At 38.0% G+C, this 21,551-nt stretch overlaps 1 protein-coding gene across 1 annotated transcript; it reads left to right on the top strand.

Moving 5' to 3' along the window:
* The first annotated feature begins 1,594 nt into the window (after positions 1–1,594).
* On the top strand, positions 1,595–9,450 carry SYNDIG1L (synapse differentiation inducing 1 like). The gene is made up of 4 exons (XM_026705219.2): positions 1,595–1,706; positions 2,039–2,502; positions 6,613–6,750; positions 9,195–9,450. Exons 2-4 carry the CDS (start codon positions 2,086–2,088, stop codon positions 9,351–9,353), a joined length of 714 nt encoding a protein of 237 aa, XP_026561004.1. The 5' UTR covers positions 1,595–1,706; positions 2,039–2,085; the 3' UTR covers positions 9,354–9,450.
* Positions 9,451–21,551: the final 12,101 nt, after the last annotated feature.

Genomic DNA, 21,551 nt, shown 5'->3' with positions numbered 1-21,551 from the left:
ATTTTACATAGATGTTAAAAAGCAAGGATGGGGGAGCTGAATCCTACTTCACCCTCTTGCCACTGTATGGATATTTAAGTCTGGCCTTGAGAAGAAGATGGGAGTGGAGAAACAGTTGCTCAATCCAGGGAAAAGAGAAGGCATTAGAAAGAGACTCAGAATAGCTCTGCCTTGGCTGTTGTCTTAAAGGGGGGCAGTAAAGGATTTTAACAGGCTTTCAGGATTTTGTTAATATACCCTACACCAAAAAAATAGCATTCCTGGAATTTTAGTGGAGCCTGTTTCTTGATTTGGCCTACCTTGAAGGGTTGGCATCCACAGTGACTGATGTTGTCTGTCTAAGAAGTCTTGGAAATATTACAAAATAGTGCTTCTGCTTTCAATTGTCATAGGTGATCCAGAATGATACTGTATCAAACATTGCCAAAAAATCTAAAGTTGATTTTCCCTGAGCCATTTATCTACCATTTCAATCCCAAGTCTAGGTCTGAACTCAAAAGAGGAACAGATAATCCACTTTAGCCAGGGTGTTCTCCAACTGATACTCCAAATACACCCAAATCCAAAAGAGGAAGTTGAAGGAGCAGTAGTTGTCCAATTGCTGGATCCAAAGAAGGTTTCTGTCAAGGCTATTGGAAGCAACTCTTCTCCCAAATAAGTCATCTTGTAGGGGAGATGGATGGTATAGTAAATTAATAAATCAATAAATAGGGAAGTAATTTATTGCCTATTTAAGTGGCTGAACAAGGCAAGAAAGACATCAAACCAATTGATATGTGATAGAATTCAAGCTACCAAGCACCTTCCACAAGCAAAAATGGATCCCAGGTTCAAGATGTTGTTCCAGTTACATTATAAGTCACTCTCTCTAGTTCCTGCCAAGCTGAGTGAATCTATCCAGGACCATCAAATACCTGTGTCAGACTATCTTAATTGTTCCATATCAAATGAAGTTACAGGATGCAACAAACCTCATTTGAACCAGGAAGTAATCTGGGAAAGCAAAAAAAAAAACTGATGGCACATCCTCCAAGATGAACATAAGATCCCAAGATGGCCAACTGTATGGATTAGGCCAGAGATTCTCTGGGACAAACCCATGGTTGCCAGTAAGGCCATGAATTCTTGATTCCTACCAAGCCCCACTTTCATCAAAGAAATTGGAAATAAGGTTGAAGAGCTCAGTAAGGAAACTTGCCAAGCAGCAGGGGGAGAAATACATGAGCAAGATCTCTAACTTTTGCTATAAAGTAATCAATTTCATCATTTGTCAAACAGGTTAAGCTTTGGAGCTGTGGCTGCTGAAGAACCCCAAATCCAGAAGGCAAATCTTGGACAAGGCCATACCTGGGTAGTCAGCATTGCTATGTTTTGGTAATGCATGCCATACCTGCTCATTTATGCACAATCAGCTTAAAAATAAATGTGATCTTATTACAAATAGATCAGGAACTAACCAATAGCAGCCTGGACCCAAAGCCATTAAACTTTATATACACATTTTCTATATTTATACCAATATATATATATATAAACGCACTTTACAATCTCATCTGAAAAGTGTCCATTTATTCCTTTTTTCTGTTTTTAATCAGATGCACTATAATCCCGTGGCACTTGAGATTTGGTGCAAGGCTTTCTGAAAATTCCAAGCATTTAACTCTTTGATCATCCATGTCTACACTGACCTTCAAAAAAGCAAAAAGGTTAGTATGACGTGGTTTTCCTCTGTGAAAGCCATGTTAATTTCTTTTCATCATGACTTGTTCTTCTGTATTTTATTCTTTTTAGTAATACTTTTGAACAGGAACAAAGAAAGGAAGGCTGATGACAGAGAACCCTCTCAATTTTTCTCTAAAGGTCATTGCTCAAGTGCTAAGGGTCAAGTACAACCTAGAACCTATCTAATATGACTGCAGTCCTTGGATTTCCATTAATATAGACTTCTCTTTAGTATAGATATAATTATTGCTGGATTTTTTAATCCATTTCTACAATTTATGCATCATTGACCTTTTATTTGTTTGTTTCCTTTAAGGACTCTGATTTATCTCAGAAGCATCTGACATTGAGTTTTTAAGGAAAATGGAAAGTGTGAGTGAACTTCAGAACCCACTGTTGGCCAAGAACAATGGACACCTTCATGGTAGCTGTACTTATCACCAGGATTATCATGGTCATCGTTGTCATGGCAAATTATATTCCTATATCTTCCAAAATTCAGGCAATGCAAGGACACACCAGTTGTTGGATGCCAGTTCTCTTCAACTAGCTGTTGAAGCGCTGTATGGTCCAAATTTCATTCTGGTGAAAGATGAAACCAGTGTCAAAGTCAAGGACAACAAAGGTGACAATTGTGAAACAACCTTCATGGAAAACAAAGACCTATCCACTGATGTTTCTGATGAGCAAGAAACACAGGGAAGATCTCCAATGGAAAATGATATCAAAATCCAGACAGTATCTTATGAAGTAGAGGAAGAGGAATTGCAAGAATATGAGGTAAATTTCTAAGGATACACTCATAATGTACACTCAGAAACTTCTGAGTACACATGCTTAGGACTAATTTTTAACTAACAATTATAAATGTTTAATATAAAAGCAATAATAATAGACAAAATGGAGATTATATATAGCACACTAGCTTTCTACCCAAGAGATATTTCAGAGAATTAGAAATCAAAGCATAATTAATTAAGAATAACATGACTAAGCTGAATTTTTAGTAGTTTAGGACCTTAGAATCTAAATGAGGAATATACTTAAATATGAAAAATGGCTTCATTTTACCAATACTCAGGAAAAATAATTTTCCAGTGAAATCCCAAATCCCTGCCTAATAAACTGATCATTCAGCTAGAGAGGAAAAACAAAAATACCTTTTAATTCAAGAACTTTTAATGTTAGCATTTTGCCCCCAACTAAGTGAAATGAGAGGATATGGCTTACAGAAATTATAAAATCCATTTTTCCTCCCAGTGTGAAACTACAGTATTAAGAAGGCGGGGAGTGTATGAAAATGCTGGAAAGAAGGTCAAATGAAAGTATGGAGGGAAGGACTGCAAAATACTTCATAAAAGGAAAACTAGGAGGCTGAAAATGCTATTACACTTAAATGCCAAGTAATAATAGATGTCCTAGAAATATTATAACAAGGTAATGCAGAAGAATCAGGTTTCAGTGGGAAAAAATAAAAATCAATAGGATGCCAACTGCTTTACATCAGGGGTGGGAGCTGACAGCAGTGAGTGCTATTCTTACATTGTTCTGTGTTGCTATTATCATGATTATCACTTATTATTACCACTGTAATTTTCTGTGTTACCAGTTCACACAGAGTTATTTAATAACAAAAGATTGTGACACCAAGTATGAATAATTAGAAAGCAAGTTCAGATGAAAGAAGCTGAACTTTTTGCTAACCCATATATTTGGCACTAAGCTATAAAGCAATAAAAGACCTCTAATATAGTACAACTCAAACTGTTAACATTATCTTCCTTTTTTATTTTTCTAGAGGCCAGATTTCTGCTCAAATCATGGAAATTCTTTAAAAAATAGCCCATAAAAATTGAAATAAATTATTTGAAGACATACATTTAAATATATTTGTTTCTGGTATAATATTAAATTCTTTTTTCCCACCATCATTAGCACTGGATTAGTTTTGTACTCTGATTACTTGTTTACCTACAGACACATTTGATGCTTTTAGCAGTTATTGTTATGCAAGACTAGAAGAGGTAGCCTTTGGCTAGTTAGGCGAGTGATATTTAATGTTATAGGCAGGAGCAAAGGATATATTGGTGGGTTGATGATGCACAGTTTCAGAGACTGGGCAAGAAAAAAAACATCTCCTGATGAGTAAAAGAAGTGGGAGGTAGAGAAATCCATCTTGGTCAGCTCCACGGAAAATAGAGTGGGAGGATGAGCTTCCTAAAAGATTCTTTTTAATGAAAGGAATGGGAAATGAGACATGAGAGTGATATGAGTGCTTGTGTGAGTAGGGAAAAGGCTAGTCTAAGTGGATTGGTTTTGTTTGTTTGTTTTTTGGGTGTCATGTTATTGTTTTTTTGCAAAATGCCTGCCCAAGAGAATCAAACAATGTGGTTGGATAAGTTAAGATTTGGGAGGTTGGCAGGACCAGAAAGTTGATATTATTTTTAGTCATGGAATGACAGACTACTATTGGTAGATTTAGCAGAAAATGGACCCCGTGTGTCAGCAAATAAAAGCCCATTATTTTTACATAGCAACTTCATTGTAGATATTGCACTGGTTGGTCTAGATTTGTGAAAACAATTCACAGTCCTAGTTTGGTCAATAAAACCCTACATGGCATCAAATACCTGCAGCAGTGTCTGCTACATTGGATTCTAACCAGACAGGAAATTTGTGAAACAGCAAGGAATTTATATTTTTCTCTACCAGGATCACACTCTGAAATAGCCTTCCTCTGAAAACTTCCTGTGGAGGTTTTATTATTTTTACTTATTTTATTCAGCCTATTACTTCATTGTGTTTTGGTTTTCCTCTTTAACTGTGCACTTCCCTGAGTCTTTGTGGATATGGTAGTACAAATATATAGGAAATAAACCCATGGTGTGGAGTCCTTAGTGCTCATGAGCTTGGCTATTTGGTTGCAGATGTTTCATTACCCAACGAGGTAATATCATGAGGGCTATGCATATTCTTTATATTGAAAAGAAACAATTGCCAAATATTTCTGCATTTTTTTCCTTTAAATTTTGGGGGAGATTTGGGCCTTTTCTTGTATTATTATATTTTAATTAAGATAAACATTGTTCAGGGTTTTCACAACAATTTTCATATGACTCCTCAAAAAGATGTGAAACAATCGTCGTTTTTGGCAATTGTTGTCACAGGAGGGGTCTGGATTGCCTACTCCATCCTTTAATAAACTAAGATTTAATAGATCAACACAGCATAAAATTAAAAATTATGTATAACAGACAGTCCTCAACTTAAGGCCATTCATTCAATGACCATTTGAAATTACAAGAGCACTGAACAAAGGGATTTACAATTTCTACCTTAAGTTATGACCATTTCAGTGCCCTTGTGGTCATATGAATAAAATTTAGGTACTTGGCAATTTGCCTATTCTTATGACCAACCATAGGGACTGTAGTTGCCTGTCTCTCCCCCCCCACCCAATCCTGCCCACCTGGGTCCTTTGCACCTGCCTTCCACCCTGCTGTGTCCTCATAGGCCTTGGGCCTGCTTCCTGCCCCTCTGGGACCCACACCCTTGGACCTCCTCCCTCCCCATCATGCCTCGCTTCATATACCTTTTCCAAAATCATCTTTCCCAAGGAGAGCTGGCCAATCTGCTGTGTAGCCTTTTAGAAAGAGAAGTAGCCAAATCACCATATGGCCTTCCCATAAAGAAGCCACATGGTGCCATCCCAGAAGTTGGTGCCATTTTGGAAGCAGCCACTACAGGAAGGCAAGCTCCGCAGCTCTGAAGCTATGTTGAGCTCTGAGTCTATTGAAAATGAAACTAACTTGCTTGCTTGTCTGCTGAAGTTGAGTTGCTGTTCTGCTCTGAACTTGTAACATGTTTGAATTTGCTCCATGTTGGAGAAATCTACAACTGGTATTGTAAAAATTTACTTAATATGTTTATAAAGACATTAAATGAAGCATCAGCCATCTGTGTTTATTTTTCTGGTGCTAAATTTACTCTGCAAAACTCTGAACACAAATACCATCTTTTAAATGTCTTTTCTTAGTGGATTATTCATATTAACATCAGTTATGTGGCAGGTAAGGCATCCTGGAGCCTGAAGGTTGACTCTGTTCCTTGAGTTTGGGCTGTACTTAACTGCCTTCTCTATTGCCCTCTGGAATTGTAATATGACTCTCACCCTGAAGATATTCCATAAAGCATTGAAAACTTGGCTATTTTCCCAAGCCTTAGGACAGGGTGGTAGGTGAGCTACTGTAAGTTTTTGTCTGGCATATTTTGGCTCTGTTTTATATCTTCTTTCTTGATGCATATCTTATTGTTCTTACATATTCAAAAATGTGAAATCCCATCTGCAAATTGTTTAGCTGGTATGGGCCTTCATATGCAGCAAATTCTTCCCAAGAATCTACAATATCACAATGTATCAGCACAATACATGTATGGATCTAAGCAGTGTTACCTTTCGCAATTGACTGATGAAAATTTTGTCAATGCCCAGGTTTCTAAGTGCCATATAAGATTTTTTGGCATGGTACCCAGTGTGCTGATAACCACAGGGACCACCAAGGCCAATTTATGCTATAATCTTTCAACTATTGATTTTCAGATCTTGAGCTCTTTTATTGTTATTATTCCACCTCTCTAGAAGAGTCTGGTATATCTGCCTGATCCATCCAAATAAATAAAATATTGGGACAATGCTACATTCCTAATTTGGGAAGTTTCCTGCCAGGTGAAAATTATTTGTCTACCAGGTATCAGGAGAAATGCTGTATATTGTCAAGACAACAACATTAAACATGCATAGTATTTGGATTTCTATTCCTGCTGGATGCTTTGTGGGGCAAGCTTACAGTTTGCTATTGGTAACTGTTCTCAAATTAATTTACTTTCCAGAGTGACTCTTCAAGTGACAGCGAGAGTGAAGATAATTTTCTGATGCTTCCTCCACGAGACCACCTAGGCTTAGCCATTTTCTCAATGCTCTGCTGTTTTTGGCCCCTGGGAATTGCTGCCTTCTGTTTTTCTCAAGGGGTAAGAATTCACATCTATTAATATATGCTTGTATGTACACTAGCCTTGGCTTACTAAATGCCTTTATATACTACTTTATATGCTACTCAGTATACAACAACAATTTCATAGTAGTAAATATAATCTAAAATTACTTGGGATTTTCCTGAAATGCAAAATGTTCCCTATATAGATTTTTTTTTCTTTAAAAAAAAACATAGCTAGAGTCAGTGAGCGACAGAAGAAAAAAAAACACAATGTTGCTACTTATGCTGGTTAACAATATATACATGAAATAATTACTCTAGTGTTATTTCCGTCTTCTATCCTCTCATCCAAATCATTGATGAAGATGTTGAAGAGTACTGGGTCTAAATCAGAGCCTTGGGGTACCCCACTGCATACTTCCCTCCACATAGATGCAGTTCCATTGAGGACTACACGTTGAGTGCAGTTTGTCAGCCAGTTATGAATCCATCTGGTGGTGATGCTGTCTAACTGACATCTTTCTATTTTATCAAGTAGTAGGTTATGGTCTACTTTACATTCAGTCAGGACCACCTCCTTTTTTCCATCAACGGGGCCTCTAAATGAGAAACCTCCTGGGGAAGGAAAGAACCTTTTATCTATAAGAAGCAGAGTCTGGATCCAACTCACATACAGAAACGTGCAGAGATATACAAAATGCGTCAGAGAGGAACAATAAAAGAGTCTACTGGTAAAACCTTTTAACACTGCAACCCAAATGTTACAGGAAAGAGAGAATCAGCAGTGAACAAATGTGCACTGTACCTATTTCCTCAGAGCTAATGATAGCCAAAGTAAGACATAATTCCGTAGTCTTCCTTTGTCTGGAGCCTAGCTCTACCCATCAATGCAACACAGTCTCGCTCACTCTGCATGATCCTGCACTGAGGCCCATGTACCTTTCACCCAAAATGCCAAATATAATTTACAATGAGCTATTAGCAAAAGGAGATATAAGACACAAAATTTAGTTAGCAGCCATTTAAATCACAAAGAAGATAGACTTTAGGGTCATCCACATCCAGCCCAAAATTGGCTTTACAGGTTCTGGTAGGGAAATAATGCCTTGTTTCTTATCCCAGCGGACAACCTCCCGGGTGGAAAATTTACTAGATATAGACATGGATTCTGCCAATTGCACCAACACCTGTACTGCACCTAGGACTGTCACTCACATTTGGTCATTTGCATTTCAACTATTGCAGTATGTCATACATGCAGCTATTTTTGAAAGCCACTTGAAGGCTGCGGGTGGTCCAGAATGCAGTGGAATGGACGGTTATGGGTATGCCACAGTATTTCAACCTAACACCTCTGCTTCATGAACTGCGCTGTTACTAGAAGGCTTCCAGATGTAATTCAAGGTGCTTGTTTCCACCTATAAAATCTTTCATAATATAAAGCCTAATGGTTATTTGAAGGACTTTCTTCAGTAGTTTCTGCCCATCTTCATATTATCAGGCAATAGTGGTAAGCCTTGGGTCCCATCAATTTAAAATATTATCTGATGGACTACAGAAAGTGGACTTCCTTGATTGCAATATGTGCCCTCTAAAATGATGCCCTCCCTGAGATTTGCATTGAACTCCTCCCCCCCACCCCCAGCCCTATTCAAAATGAGACCTTAAAAGCTGGTTCTTCTCCAAGGCCTTGAACTTGGAGCACAGGGTTGGCATTCTTTTTTCTGGTTGCTTGGTTTTGCCTTATTCTGCTATAATTGTTGCATGTTGTACAGACAAATTGGATTAGGCCTACACATTTAAAGAATGTGCTGCTAGAACTATCATTAAGAAACTGGCTGGGTTATGCTTCTTATATGAACATATAATGTATAAGTATTTTGGTGACATTGGATCAATTTATTTCAAAAGAAATATATGTAGAAGCAATAACATACCTTTAGTGAAGGAATTGATAATTGTTGGACCAGGGACGAATTGAACATTCCATATTATTTGGCAATGCAGCCAGCAAACAGCTTTCAGCACTCCCAGAAATCATAAGCAGACTTTATTCTTTAATCCTTGGACAGGATGTGTGATATTGATTGACAGATAGATTTCAAAATGTTTATTTATCTTGCAATTGATTTATAATTTATATATTAAAAAATGAAATGAGTAGAAAGAGAAAATCTTCACAGGAATCCTGTGAGCTTAGTTATATTGATTGACTCAAGCTAATCCAATAAAGTTTATCACTGAGTGATGATTTGAACCTGGTTTCTCTGGTCTAATCATAACTTCACATTAGTTTTCAATCTAAGACTATAATAGAATTCAATTGCTTTATTCATCTAATCCAGACATAGACAGAACTAATTTTCAGGAGACAAGACAGATTCCTTTGCTGAAAAACAGCTGATATTATTAACTATAACAAATTACAGTGAATAATATACAATATAGTAACCTAAGTATTTCTTTGTTTGTTTCCAGACAACTAAGGCTATCTCCAAGGGGGACTTTCACCAGGCAAGCTCAGCTTCTCGACGAGCACTCTTCCTCGCTGCACTTTCAATTACCATCGGCACAGGAGTATATGTTGGAGTGATTGTAACACTGATTGCTTACCTATCTAAAGGTGGGCATGTATAATAAAGACTGTTCCATAAAATGCCCGTCGTTCTTCCCCAATGGATAAGCCTCCTGGATTAAGTGCTTTAAATGCCATAAAGGACAACATGCTTACAAAGACTGGAAAGGAGCTTTTTTCCCCTCACACATTCAAATGAATTGTATAGACTTTTTTTTTTAATGAACAGTGACCTACTTTACATTGTAGCCTGACAAGTGATGTATGTATGTATGTATGTATGTATGTATGTATGTATGTTATTCAGCTTTGTTCAGGTTTTTCCCACATCATTATAGTTGTGCCTTTAAAGTTGTAGCAACGTTTTGGCAGAATCTCATCTGTCATCATCAGGCTTCTGTATTGTGTTTGTCTGTGAGTCAGGCTTTCACAGCTGTTTCTTTTTTTAAATTTGGTGCTAGCCTACTGCTGTGTTAGAATGGTTTTTTCTTCATCCTGATTGGTTGGGAGTCTTGGTCTCTGTTTATTGGTCTTGGAGTTTGCTGTGTTCTGCTTGATTGGTGTTTCTAAAATCTTCTGTCTGTTTTGTAGTGTTTTTTTGTCTTGATTGACTGGCAACATTGTGTTTCCTGTATTGGGGGCTTTTAGTGCGGCTTGGCTTTGAGTAAACAGATGGCTATCATTTATTAGGAAGCTAGGTTTCATCTGGGTGCCTGGTTGGGGTGTGCTTGTGCTGGAGGTATCGGGGGGGCGGAGTCTGTTTGTGCCCAGGTGTTTGCTTGGCTTGTGGTGTGGTGTGGTGGTATGAGAAGCTGGAAGTTAAAAGAGTAGGAATACTATGTGACCTCAAATTCCTACGCAGCTGCAAAGACAACAATGCAACTCCAACCAGCTTCAAATTAACATTTTGTCACAGCACAGCAGCTACCAAACATATCCTGAAAAGAACTGAAATGGCTCTACTCAGGAACGAGCTCCACAGAAAGAGATTCCAACTCAACCAGTTAAACAAAGACCTCCTAGCCCTACACCTGGAACTGAGCAACAAAATTCACCCTCTACTTTGGGACAAGATAAAACAACTTACAACTTGGAGAGCTGAAACTGAAACCACTTAGAAAAATGACAAACTCCTGAAGAAACTAAAGAAATTAGAACATGACAAGAAAGCCCCCAACAACTCACAACAACACCTGAAATAATTAGTATACAACGTTTCCAACAGAGAACTCACCAAAACAGAAACAGATGTCCTAACCAAAGGATTCAATTATGCTATAGCACCCCCCAAAAAATCTCCACAGAATCCATCATATGCGGAGTGGAATCCAGCCTAACTAAATTAGATACAGATGAAGCTGATAGAATAAGACACCAAGTCACTAACATCCTATGCACAAGCAAACCACCCAAAAGCAACTTACACAAAGAGGAACTAAAAGCCCTGCAAGCCCTAAGGAACGACAGCAGCATAATCATACTTCCAGCAGATAAAGGTAATGCCACAGTAGTAATGGATAGAAAAGACTACGAAACAAAATTGACAGACATACTCCAAGACTCCACATACAAACCCATAAACACAGACCCAACCACATATCTGGAAAAAATAACCAGGAAGAAAATCATAACCAGCAACATGAGCAAAGAGATCCAACAGAAGGTCATCTCAAGAGAAAAATCTTCTAGATACCCCAAACTATACGGTCTCCCCAAAATACACAAAGAAGGCATATTTCTCAGACCCATAGTCAGCTCCAGAGGAGCACCACTACAAAACCTAGCCAAATACCTAGCAAAGCAGCTACAGCCCCATGCTGAAGCAGCAGCTTCACATGTACAAACTCACACCACCTCTTGGAAATGATCAAAGATCTACACATGGAACAAAAAGATCTGCTTGTAAGTTTCGACGTGGTTTCACTATTCACTCAAGCCCCGATAAAAGAAACCCTGGAAATCATCAAAAATAAATACCAGCCACCCAAACACCTCATGGAACTAGCAGAACACTGCTTAACCAACACATATTTCATATACAAAGGACAAAGATACAAGCAAATTGAAGGAGTCCCTATGGGATCACCACTGTCACCCATCATTGCAAATCTGTTCATGGAAGAATTCGAATCCAGAGCCCTAGTCAATGCCACCCACAAACCCAAACTATGGCTAAGATACATCGATGACACATTTGTTATTTGGCCCCATGGAAAAGAAAACCTAAACAATTTCCTAACACACCTAAACAGCACACATCCCAAAATCAAATTCACCATGGAAACGGAAACAAACAAACAACTACCATTCCTAGATGTATTAATCTACAAAAAAACAGATGGCACACTAGGACACACCATAAACCAGAAGAAAACACACAACTGCTACCTCAATGCCCAATCCCACCACCACCCAGCACAGATAAACTCCGTGGCCAAAACACTAATCACCAGAACCAAATGCCTGGCAGACAAGACACACATAAAGACTGAACTATGCACCCTGACTAAAGTACTGACAGCCAACGGCTTCCACAAAAGCAAAATCACAGACCTGATCCACAAAAACACACTGAGACATAATGGAGACCTAAAAGATGAACAGACCTATGGAACAGCTGTCCTGCCCTACAGAAGAGGTACTACAGACAAAATCAATAAAATACTACACAGGCATCACATCAAGCCTGCCTTCAAAACAGACAGAAATATAGCAGCCATCCTAAGAAACCCCAAAGATAAAAATTGACCTGGAAAACCAAGGCATATATGAAGTCCTCTGCACATCATGCCCGGCCCCATACATCGGACAGACCAATAGAAGAATAAGTACCCGCCTGGATGAACACAAAAATGCAGTAAAAAAGCTGGAACACACTTCCTCACTAGTCCAACACATGAAAGCAACAGGTCATAGCATCGACTTCAATGGCACCAAAACCCTAGCCACTATAGAAAACCCCAGCTACAGAATTATCAGAGAAGCCATAGAGATTGAAAAAAGACCTGAAAGCATGAATAGAAGAGATGACTCCACCAGACTGTCAATTATTTGGAAGCCTGCAATCACAAACAAAAAATTCTCCACACCACAAGCCAAGCAAACACATGGGCACAAACAGACCCACCCCCTGATACCTCCAGTTCAAATACACCCCAGCCAGGCAACCTAGCTTCCTAATAAATGATAGCCATCTGTTTACTCAAAGCCAAGCTGCATCAATACAGGAAACACAATGTTGCCAGTCAATCAAGACAAAAAAAGGGCTACAAAACATACAGAAGATATTAGAAACACCAATCAAGCAGAACACAGCAAACTCCAAGACCGATAAACACAGACCAAGACTCCCAGCCAATCAGGATGAAGAAAAAACCATTCTAACACAGCAGTAGGCTAGCACCAAATTTAAAACAGAAGCAGCTGTGAAAGTCTGACTCACAGACAAACACAATACAGAACCTGATGATGGCAGATGAGATTCGTCGCTACAACTTTAAAAGCACAACTATAATGATGTGGGAAAATACCCGAACAAAGCTGAATACTACACACACACACACACACACACACACGTATGGAACCTCCGTGCAAAAATGAGCGCATGCTTGAACAGCCTGTATTTTGATACTGCCAAGAACAAAAGAGGGGAAATGAGATTTTTTTTAAAAAAAGTATGCAGCGTGTTTTCAGACTAATTTTGTTGTGAGCTAAATCTGTCATTTGTAAGGTTCAATTTCCTATTGGAACTAAGTCCTGGTCTTGTTCAGAGCACATGGTAAAGAGAAGAAAATGGGGGGATGTTCATTGAAAAACTTTCTTTAGGGTATTGGCGGTATGCAGTGATATTTGTCAAGATGTTTCTATTTTCAGCCAGAGATTCTAGCTACAAGATCAATTCATCTGTGAATATCTATCACACAAAGCCAGCTTTCCCAAAGCTCTCTTTCAGAGCCATTCTCATACAGCTTGCCTCTCCATCTAGAGTTCTCTTCTATGTCAGATTTTCCCTATAGTGTCATCTCATTCATCTTTGAACAATCATATTCAGCTGTCACTTCAGTTATAAGATAGCACCTGCTTTAAAGAAGACACACAAAAAAATAGTAATTCTAATTGGGAAAATCCTCTGGGCCTTCTATTTTTTAATTATATTTTAGGATGCATATTACAGTATCAAATAGAATGAATTAATATTATTTCAGATTTAATTATGACATGAAAAACCCATTGAGATAATATAGCATGATTACTTTTTATCATATGTAAAAATTATATTCTGTTTGACATCATCTGAAATCAAATTCTTATACAGGTAGTTCTTGCTTAACTACAATAATTGGGACCAGCAACTCCATCACTAAGCAATACAATTGTTAAGCACAATGTCACTTGACCATGCTGGCATTTATGACAGTTCTGGCTGCTATTATTAAGTGACTCGTGGGTGATCATTGAGCATGATATCACATGATTACCATTTGTGACTTACTTGCCGGCTTCTTTGCTTGTCGAATGCTGGCACTGAATGTCACAAATAGTTACATGAACAGAGGAAACAGTGACCATTATAATTGAAAACCAGCCACCAAGCATCCAAATCATGATCATGTGACTGCTGGGACACTGTGACAGTTGCAGTTACAAGGACCCAGTCAAAAGTCTCCTCATTTTCAGCACTATTACAACTTTAAACAGTTGCTAAACAAGTGGTTGTTTAAGAAAACATCCATATTAAAATTCCCTACAGGTCAGAATAATTATTGGGATTAGTCCAGTTAAAAATGGTTCTAAAACCACCAGTAACATTTCTACATAAAATTGCAACCTTGTAGTGTTTAATGTTGTACAGACACCTACATAATTAAGTTGCATACAGATTTTTGCTATTTCAGTTTTTCTAAGTCCAAATATTTATTTCTATGGCTATTTCAGACACAAATCCTAAATCAGATCAAATATGGGTAATGTTGCAGTGATATCTTCACACCTAAGAACTCAGCGCAATCAAGTTTTGTTATGTCTCAATTTTGAGATTTTTCGGGTTCCATTAGGTCCACCATATGGTAAGCATGCATACATACAATAATGAGATAATTCACTATTGGAAGGCTCGGGGCATTGCATCCAGTTAAATATAATTTCATTTTTACTGTGACTTAAATCTCCATTCCTGAATCTCATTGGCCTTAGTCTTGGATTGAAAGAAAAGGATGCCATGGAAATAATTCGAAAGCTGATTGCGGGGAAAAACTTGCCTACTCACCTCTAGCAATGCTCCAGTAATACACAGTGCCATAGAAGGTGCCAGCATTGCTAGATTAAAACCTATTCCCATACAACCCATGATGCTTCTGTAGCCTCATGGTAAGAAGTTGAATATGTTATAGTTAAATCATGGTCATTTATAGTAGGCAGAATGACTTTCTCTAAATCAGTTTGCTCTACACGTAAAAGTCCACCTATGCTTGAATCTTCAGACCTCTTGAAAATGTTACAGGCCTTTTCTATTCATGCAATCACTGGATAGTAAAAGATGTATATAGTGCATTTTTTTTTAAAAAAAGAATGTGTTTTCTTTTTTATTATGGATAATTCAACCATTAAATGTTTTAATGTGCTTAGAAGCTGCCCCAATTTCTTAAGAGATGGATAGTGTAACAATTGTAATATAAAAGTAAGTAAATAATCTTCTATCATCAAAGCAGGTAGTAAAAAACAAACTGGATTCTGAAAAAAACAATGTGCAAAAATAATATGTTCCTTTAAGGGATAACAACCAACTCAAGCTATATATTTTCCCCAACCTATGTTGTTTCAGTGTGAAATACACTTCCAAATATGTCCACAAACCTCAAGTGTTTAATTTTACTTATCCTTCTGAAACCAAGAATTTCATTTTCCTAGGAGCAGAAAATTTAATTTTGACTTTCACTGCTTGAGGGTGGTATTAGTTACTGAAGTATAGAAGAAAATTGTTGGCTTAAATTTGGGAAGATCAGATGTACAGTATATGAAATGTGCAAAACCACTAAGAAAATAGTTGTTTTTATTTCAGGGATATATGTTTGATTATGCTTTTCCCCAAAACTTACATGGTGCATGTATTTTGTTTTCTAACTCGCTCAAAGGATGATAACTTATGTTTTTCTTATGCCTCTAATGAGTCTTTTAGACACTTCAGGGAAATGAACAAACTAATAAATCAACTCTGAGTGCTAAGGACTGCCATAGAAATTTAATTTTGAATAGTAGTTCTTTCCATTTATATGAAATTTGGAAGTTCTTGGATCAGCTAGAGAATAATTTAATGATGTCCTAAAGATAAAGGACACGAGACATCAGGAGGTCAGGAGAAAGATGTTCAGGAACAGGGGAGATGAAGAAATAAAAATTGGGAATAGTCAAGAACAAAAGTGAATGGGAAGAAAAGACAACTGGAAATAAAGTAGTAGCCATAACAGTAGTAATCGTTGTGAGGAAATGTTGTAATGGCTAGCATAAGATGATCCTTCCATTATCTTCAGTCTACAACAGGTTTGCCCAACCTGGTGTCCTTTAGTTTAAATGACAATTTGGGGGGTTGTTATCCAATATATCTGAGGGCCAAGTTGGAGAAGGCTGGTTTATAAACATGGCCTGTGGGTTCATTCTTTCACAGTAAAATACTCTGAATTAAGCCATGAATTGAAATATTGTTTACAAATTTTCTAATTATATTTTTTGTATAGTTACAAAAACTTGGAACATTGCCTTTCATTCTGCTGTCCTCTATGTCCTTCTTCAGGTTTCACTTTGAAGCCTTTCATACATCTAACTCTTTTTCCCCAGTTTCTCTCACTTGTACCTGGAGGTACAGACTGGAATTTTTTTGTCATGGATCCTTCTGCATGCTGCAGTTTTTCTGTAAAAGGCTCCGCATGTTCTGTATAGTTGAGATATATGTTTTATTACCAAGTGGCATGTTAATGTCTAACATTTCTATTGTACTTGAGCCATAATGGAAAGAAGCATATAAGAAAAGTAATTTGTTCAAAAGGACCCTCTGAAGTGGCCCATTTTGTTTTTTATAATTCAAGTTTATTTATTTAGCATATGGAGATAGTACATTAGCCAGGACAGTACAGTGTTAATACAGTACAAAGTAGTTGTTTGGCTGCCTAAGATTGTTGGTCCATTTGGTTCACACTCACACGCTATCCAGAGTGCACCACACGGGGTGAACTAGCTCCACACTCAAAATGGCTAACAGCATTCATCCGGGGCCTTTTCCCTCCACCTATATCACCTCACATTTGAGCTTGCATTCGGGCAGGTCCAGCACCAGTTGGATTTGTACTTCCACAAAAAGCACCACTATTTTTCTGTGACCAAAATGGTACCTATTTATCTACTTGCATGTAGTATGCTTTCAAACTGCTGAAGCGGAGGCAAGTGATGGGAACTCACCCCATCATGCAGTATTAGGTTTCAAACCACTGGAACACAGACTTTCTCCGACATCTTTAAGCTACTGAGCCACTGTGCCTGTTTTGTTCAACTTAATAAAAAATTAAATCTTTGGATGCTGATATGGAAAAGAGCACAGGATCCAAATGAATCTGCTCATTGGTACAAAACTAACCACAACATCTCTAGGCTTTTGTTTCCAGATCTTCTAGTGGTTTTCACCTCCCAACATATCTGTCTTTCCATGTCGCCAGACCCCACGTAAACTGCACTTATACACTTCCATCTTGCTTTGTTTAATATCTGACAGAATTTGAAATACATTGCAAAATAAAAGTAAACCCTATATTTTCAAGACAGTCCCATCCACACAGCCTCCTTCATTCCACTCCAAGACAATCCACTTTCAAGTTATTGACGATATATCCATTGTAATTCCGTTTGGTACCAGACATGGTCCTGAGGCAAGCTGAAGCCAGATCAAGGTGATCTAGTAGGAAAGTGTTTTTCCCATAGAAAAACAAGAAAAAAATGTCCTAGGTGAATGTTCTGTGTCATTTGAAGAAAGTTCTTCAGAAGGTTGATATTCTGCGGGCCTTCAGGCAGCCTGTTGCAGGTATTGCCTCTCCCATTCAGCCAGAGACCTCTGGTCATTTTTTTTTAACCAAATGTGACTTTTTAAGGTCACACCTACAGTCAAAATTAAAGGACCAGATTTCCCTTTAGCTAAGATTGTGTGACTGGTATAGGACTTTTAAGAATGTGGTTTGCCCACCTAAGATTGGAAGAGAAGCTGAGAACCTCCTACAATTGTTCCTCCCAAGCAGGCTGATCCTACTTCCCTGGCTAACTGGCTAGTTCTTTTGACAGTCCAGCCACTTCTAAGCAACATGCTTTTGGTAATACTGACTGTTCAAAGATAGGAGCAGCAGATATCTAGGATCAAGTGCACACATGACTCTCTCTAAACCAGCAATGAGTATTTATAGTGGCTATAGTACAGAAGGCAATGGGAGAGCTACTTAACTAATTACTATGCAGAAAGTAATCCTGATTGCTTTCTGTGCAAACAGCAACTTTCCCAGCCTCGTTGCAGACGTGTGGCAAAAGGACTTGAGGGTGGGGGATGGGGGAGCAGGCAGAAAAGGACAATTTCCTCCCATCAGAAATAGATACAAATTCTATCTGTGTTTGTAAACCTTTAGTCTGTGGGGAAGAAGAGAAATGCCTAACCATTTTTTTAAACATATCGGTACAATGCTGACTTTGGATGCTCTAGCCTAGTGACATGGCAGCCTCTCACACTGATCACTGATCCACCTTACATTCCTCATGATGTATAAAGTAGCTGACTTGAAGGTATGATGGTCAGAGATGTGACCCTACCCTACCATACAACCAATATGCCCTATTTACATCTGAACAGTACTACAGTACTGTCTTTTTGCAAAAAATTAAAGTCCAATCACTTTTGCTTCCTGGTACAACCATACCTTGCAAGCCTAGATTTTATTAGGGTGATGTTTAAAATATCCCGAATGAATCCTCTTGGAGATAAATTGGTTTAATGAAACATGACTTCTGTTTTGTATAAACAGAACAATATCATTTAGGAAACTGTTATTGGTGCATTAATAGCTTTGGTTATTTCTTGCAATATCTTTGCTTGTCAGTTCCATATAATTCTATCTCCCTCATTAATAAGTCTAAAAATTGTGCAGTTTATAAAAAACATGTTGTGACAATGCTTGATAAATCGTTGAATGAATGCCTCTACAAAATTGAATTTGGCAGTCCAAAAGCATATTAACAAATAGTCTTGCTCTCTTTTCATTTGCATATTTCACAAACTGCATAAGCAGCATAGATTATATTTCCCAAGACATTAATATTGATTCACAATGCCAACCCAGAAATGCAGCTCTTCAGTTTTAGATCATTTCTGATCGCCCCACTCAAGTAACCAACACTTCATACTTGCTTTTATGTTAGCATTAGCATGCTAATCTTTGTTACAAATAAATTTGAAACCTTTATCATTCCTCTGTTTATTTCCTGGGAATCTCTTCAATATTACAGTTGAGTAGCTTACAATTAACCATTTAACACTTTGGATTCAAAAGGTCAATAAAAACTATATAAAATGATTAAGAGTGGGAAATGACAGTTGGGTAGGATAACGGGGAGGAGGGGGGAACAGACACAAATGTTTCCTAGTTTAAAGATTCAGTGGATGGTTTCTGGCAGACAAGCCTTAGGGCTGAAAATGAACCTGTCTGCCAAAAAAAGATATTTACCTGTATAATTGTTCTGCATTTTCCACTGAATTCAATATAGAAATGAGCATTTTTCCAGGCAGAAGTCCACATTATTTGATAACAACCAGCTGGATGTGTATTTCAGGATGACAATCAAGTTTGGATAGAGCCAAAGTTAAAATTATTGGAATCTACAACATGGCACAAAAACCACATAACATTGGACAGAGGCATATTTTGCCACAGGTTCCCTGCTGTAGTTTAAATAGTGTACAGGGCTTTCTGACTACATGAAAAGAAAAAGTACTCTTAGACTTTTTGGCTGATGGCTGAAGACCACAAAGTACTACGTGTCTATTAAAATGAATTAAATTACATTTTTCTTCACAAACTGTTTAATTTTGCCACAAGGAAAGAAACTTAACTCTGAAAACCACTGACAGTTTCAGAAATTGTTTTCCATTAATAAGTTGATTTTCTGTTAATCCCAGAAGGAGAGAACAGTGTACAAGTATTCCCTTGGGGGTGTTGCAAAAATGAGGGTATTTGTTAGAAACAGTCTGGAGGGGAAAGTATGGAAATTGAAATCTATGGTATCAGCATGGAGGCTGCCTTGGAATAACTTATTATAGATTCTGCAATGTGTTCCTCATCCCCTGGAGCAAAGGAAAGCATGAAAAAGAATAATCAGGTGAAGTGACAACTGTAGGAGTTTGTTCAGGCTCTTTTAAAACAGAACTCCAGCCTCAAGAAACATTGTTTTCTAACATGAAGCCTTCCTGGCCCATTATAATAAAATCTGCAGGACTTTGTTCAATAAATAATCTTAATAAAATACACCAAATAATAAACATATATACATATATGCATAAACAAACATACATACATATAAATATAAATATAAAAACATATTTCCATTCACATTATTTCAGCAATTCTTCCAATTATTCTGCAGTAATATTGCTCCAAGAAACTGGCTTTCCACACTGCCAAGTTAAGATATTTTCAAGCTACCCTTTTCAGAAAATTATACTGTTACATAACATTTGCTGTACCCATACTGCCGATCAGTAATCCTGCCTTTGAAATCTTTATTCTGGCTTGTTACTGGATGATGATGTCCTGATTCAGGATATACAGGAATGTTAAGTGATCAAACTATCCAGGTTTTCTGCCCCCTTTCTGTCAGTAACTGGTTGAAACTATCCCTTACAATTCTGATGATCTGTCATCAGTCAAGGCTAGCTAAGGAGGGGGATATGTCCAATAAAATAGGAGAGGTTCTCCTACTTTACTAGTGGGAATTGTGTCCAAGGATTATAAGGGTATAAGGAAAAGCCCAGTCTCATTGCTCCAAAATTGACCCTTCATGGAACATTGTCCAGGCACCAGCAGGTTGTGGGAAAGAGAGAGAGAAGGTCTTAGCCAAAAATAGTTAACAGTCATCTGGTGGATCTCACCTCCAGAAATTATCCAAATGGTGAGTAAAGCATATGAGATTGCATTTATGGAAAAATTGTCATAGTTCCCTCACTGCTTATAAAGGAAAATTGAAACAGCTCAGGAAAACAGGTGTGTCATTATGAGTTGAGAATAAGATGAAGGCAAAGTCATGAGTTTACTAGGAAACAATGATTGTGTGGGTGAGTTAGTTTCTTGGATGTGCTGACTGGGAAGCTTATCGGTGTTGTTGTGGGCCAGTTTTTCAACTACTATTGGTGTGTTTTATAATTCTGTTGCTTACTTATTCTGTTTTTAATTGTTAGTCACTCCGAGTTGTGTATCTAAGAAGGGCAGCCTAATAAATTCCATGTTTGGTCATATAATGCAAAACGGAAGTGGGGAAAGGCTCCCAGGGGCACAGATGCTAAATCAAGATTGGCATAAGATCTATCTGAAGATTTCAATCATAAGGCCAAGAATAAAATGAGAGACCTGATAACTAGAACCAGTGGTGGGATTCAATTTTTTTTTACTACCGGTTCTGTGGGCGTGGCTTGGTGGGCGTGGCAGGGGAAGGATACTGTAAAATCTCCAGTCAGAGGTGGTATTTGCCGGTTCTCCGAACTACTCAAAATTTCCTCTACTGGTTCTCCAGAACTGGTCAGAACCTGCTGAACACCACCTCTGACTGGAACTGCATCTAGTCCAATTTCCTGTTTGTCAAACTACCAGCTCCCATGGTCATGTCAGTCCAATGTCTACAACTCATAGTCTTATGGCTGAAGTGAATGAGGTAAGAGGCAGGACTTCCAAGATTAGAAATCACTACGAAAACTTATCTTGCCCCCCCCAGAACCACCAAGTACCCTGCTCACTCACTCTGAAAAGCAGAAAGAAAAAAAAGTAAGTTTGAATTTTCTTTGCTCTGCAGCAAGTAATTGATTATTATGTTAAGGTTTTATTCCTGTCTGCAAATAGGTGCTTCAGAGTGTGCAGGAACACAGACAGAATTTGTTTTTGACACCTTAAATAAAAGTGCCAGTTCTCAGAATCAAGCAGTGGCAGTGATCTGATCCCAGGAAAGGTTGTGGGGACCTTAAGAAGTTACAG

The sequence above is a fragment of the Pseudonaja textilis genome, chromosome 1 (assembly GCF_049901715.1).
Source record: "Pseudonaja textilis isolate UNSWEBS1 chromosome 1, rPseTex1.2, whole genome shotgun sequence".
In the NCBI taxonomy this organism is placed as follows: Eukaryota; Metazoa; Chordata; class Lepidosauria; order Squamata; family Elapidae; genus Pseudonaja; species Pseudonaja textilis.
Note: the sequence above shows the minus strand (reverse complement) of the source record. Positions and strands in the feature narration are given on the sequence as shown.

What these genes read in the sequence shown, in the direction of transcription:
- SYNDIG1L (XM_026705219.2), top strand. Translation starts at nt 2,086, where the DNA reads ATGGAAAGTGTGAGTGAACTTCAGAACCCACTGTTGGCCAAGAACAAT. An exon ending in AGGAATTGCAAGAATATGAG is followed by an intron (nt 2,503 to 6,612) that starts GTAAATTTCTAA and finishes TTTACTTTCCAG; the next exon opens with AGTGACTCTTCAAGTGACAG. An exon ending in CCTTCTGTTTTTCTCAAGGG is followed by an intron (nt 6,751 to 9,194) that starts GTAAGAATTCAC and finishes GTTTGTTTCCAG; the next exon opens with ACAACTAAGGCTATCTCCAA.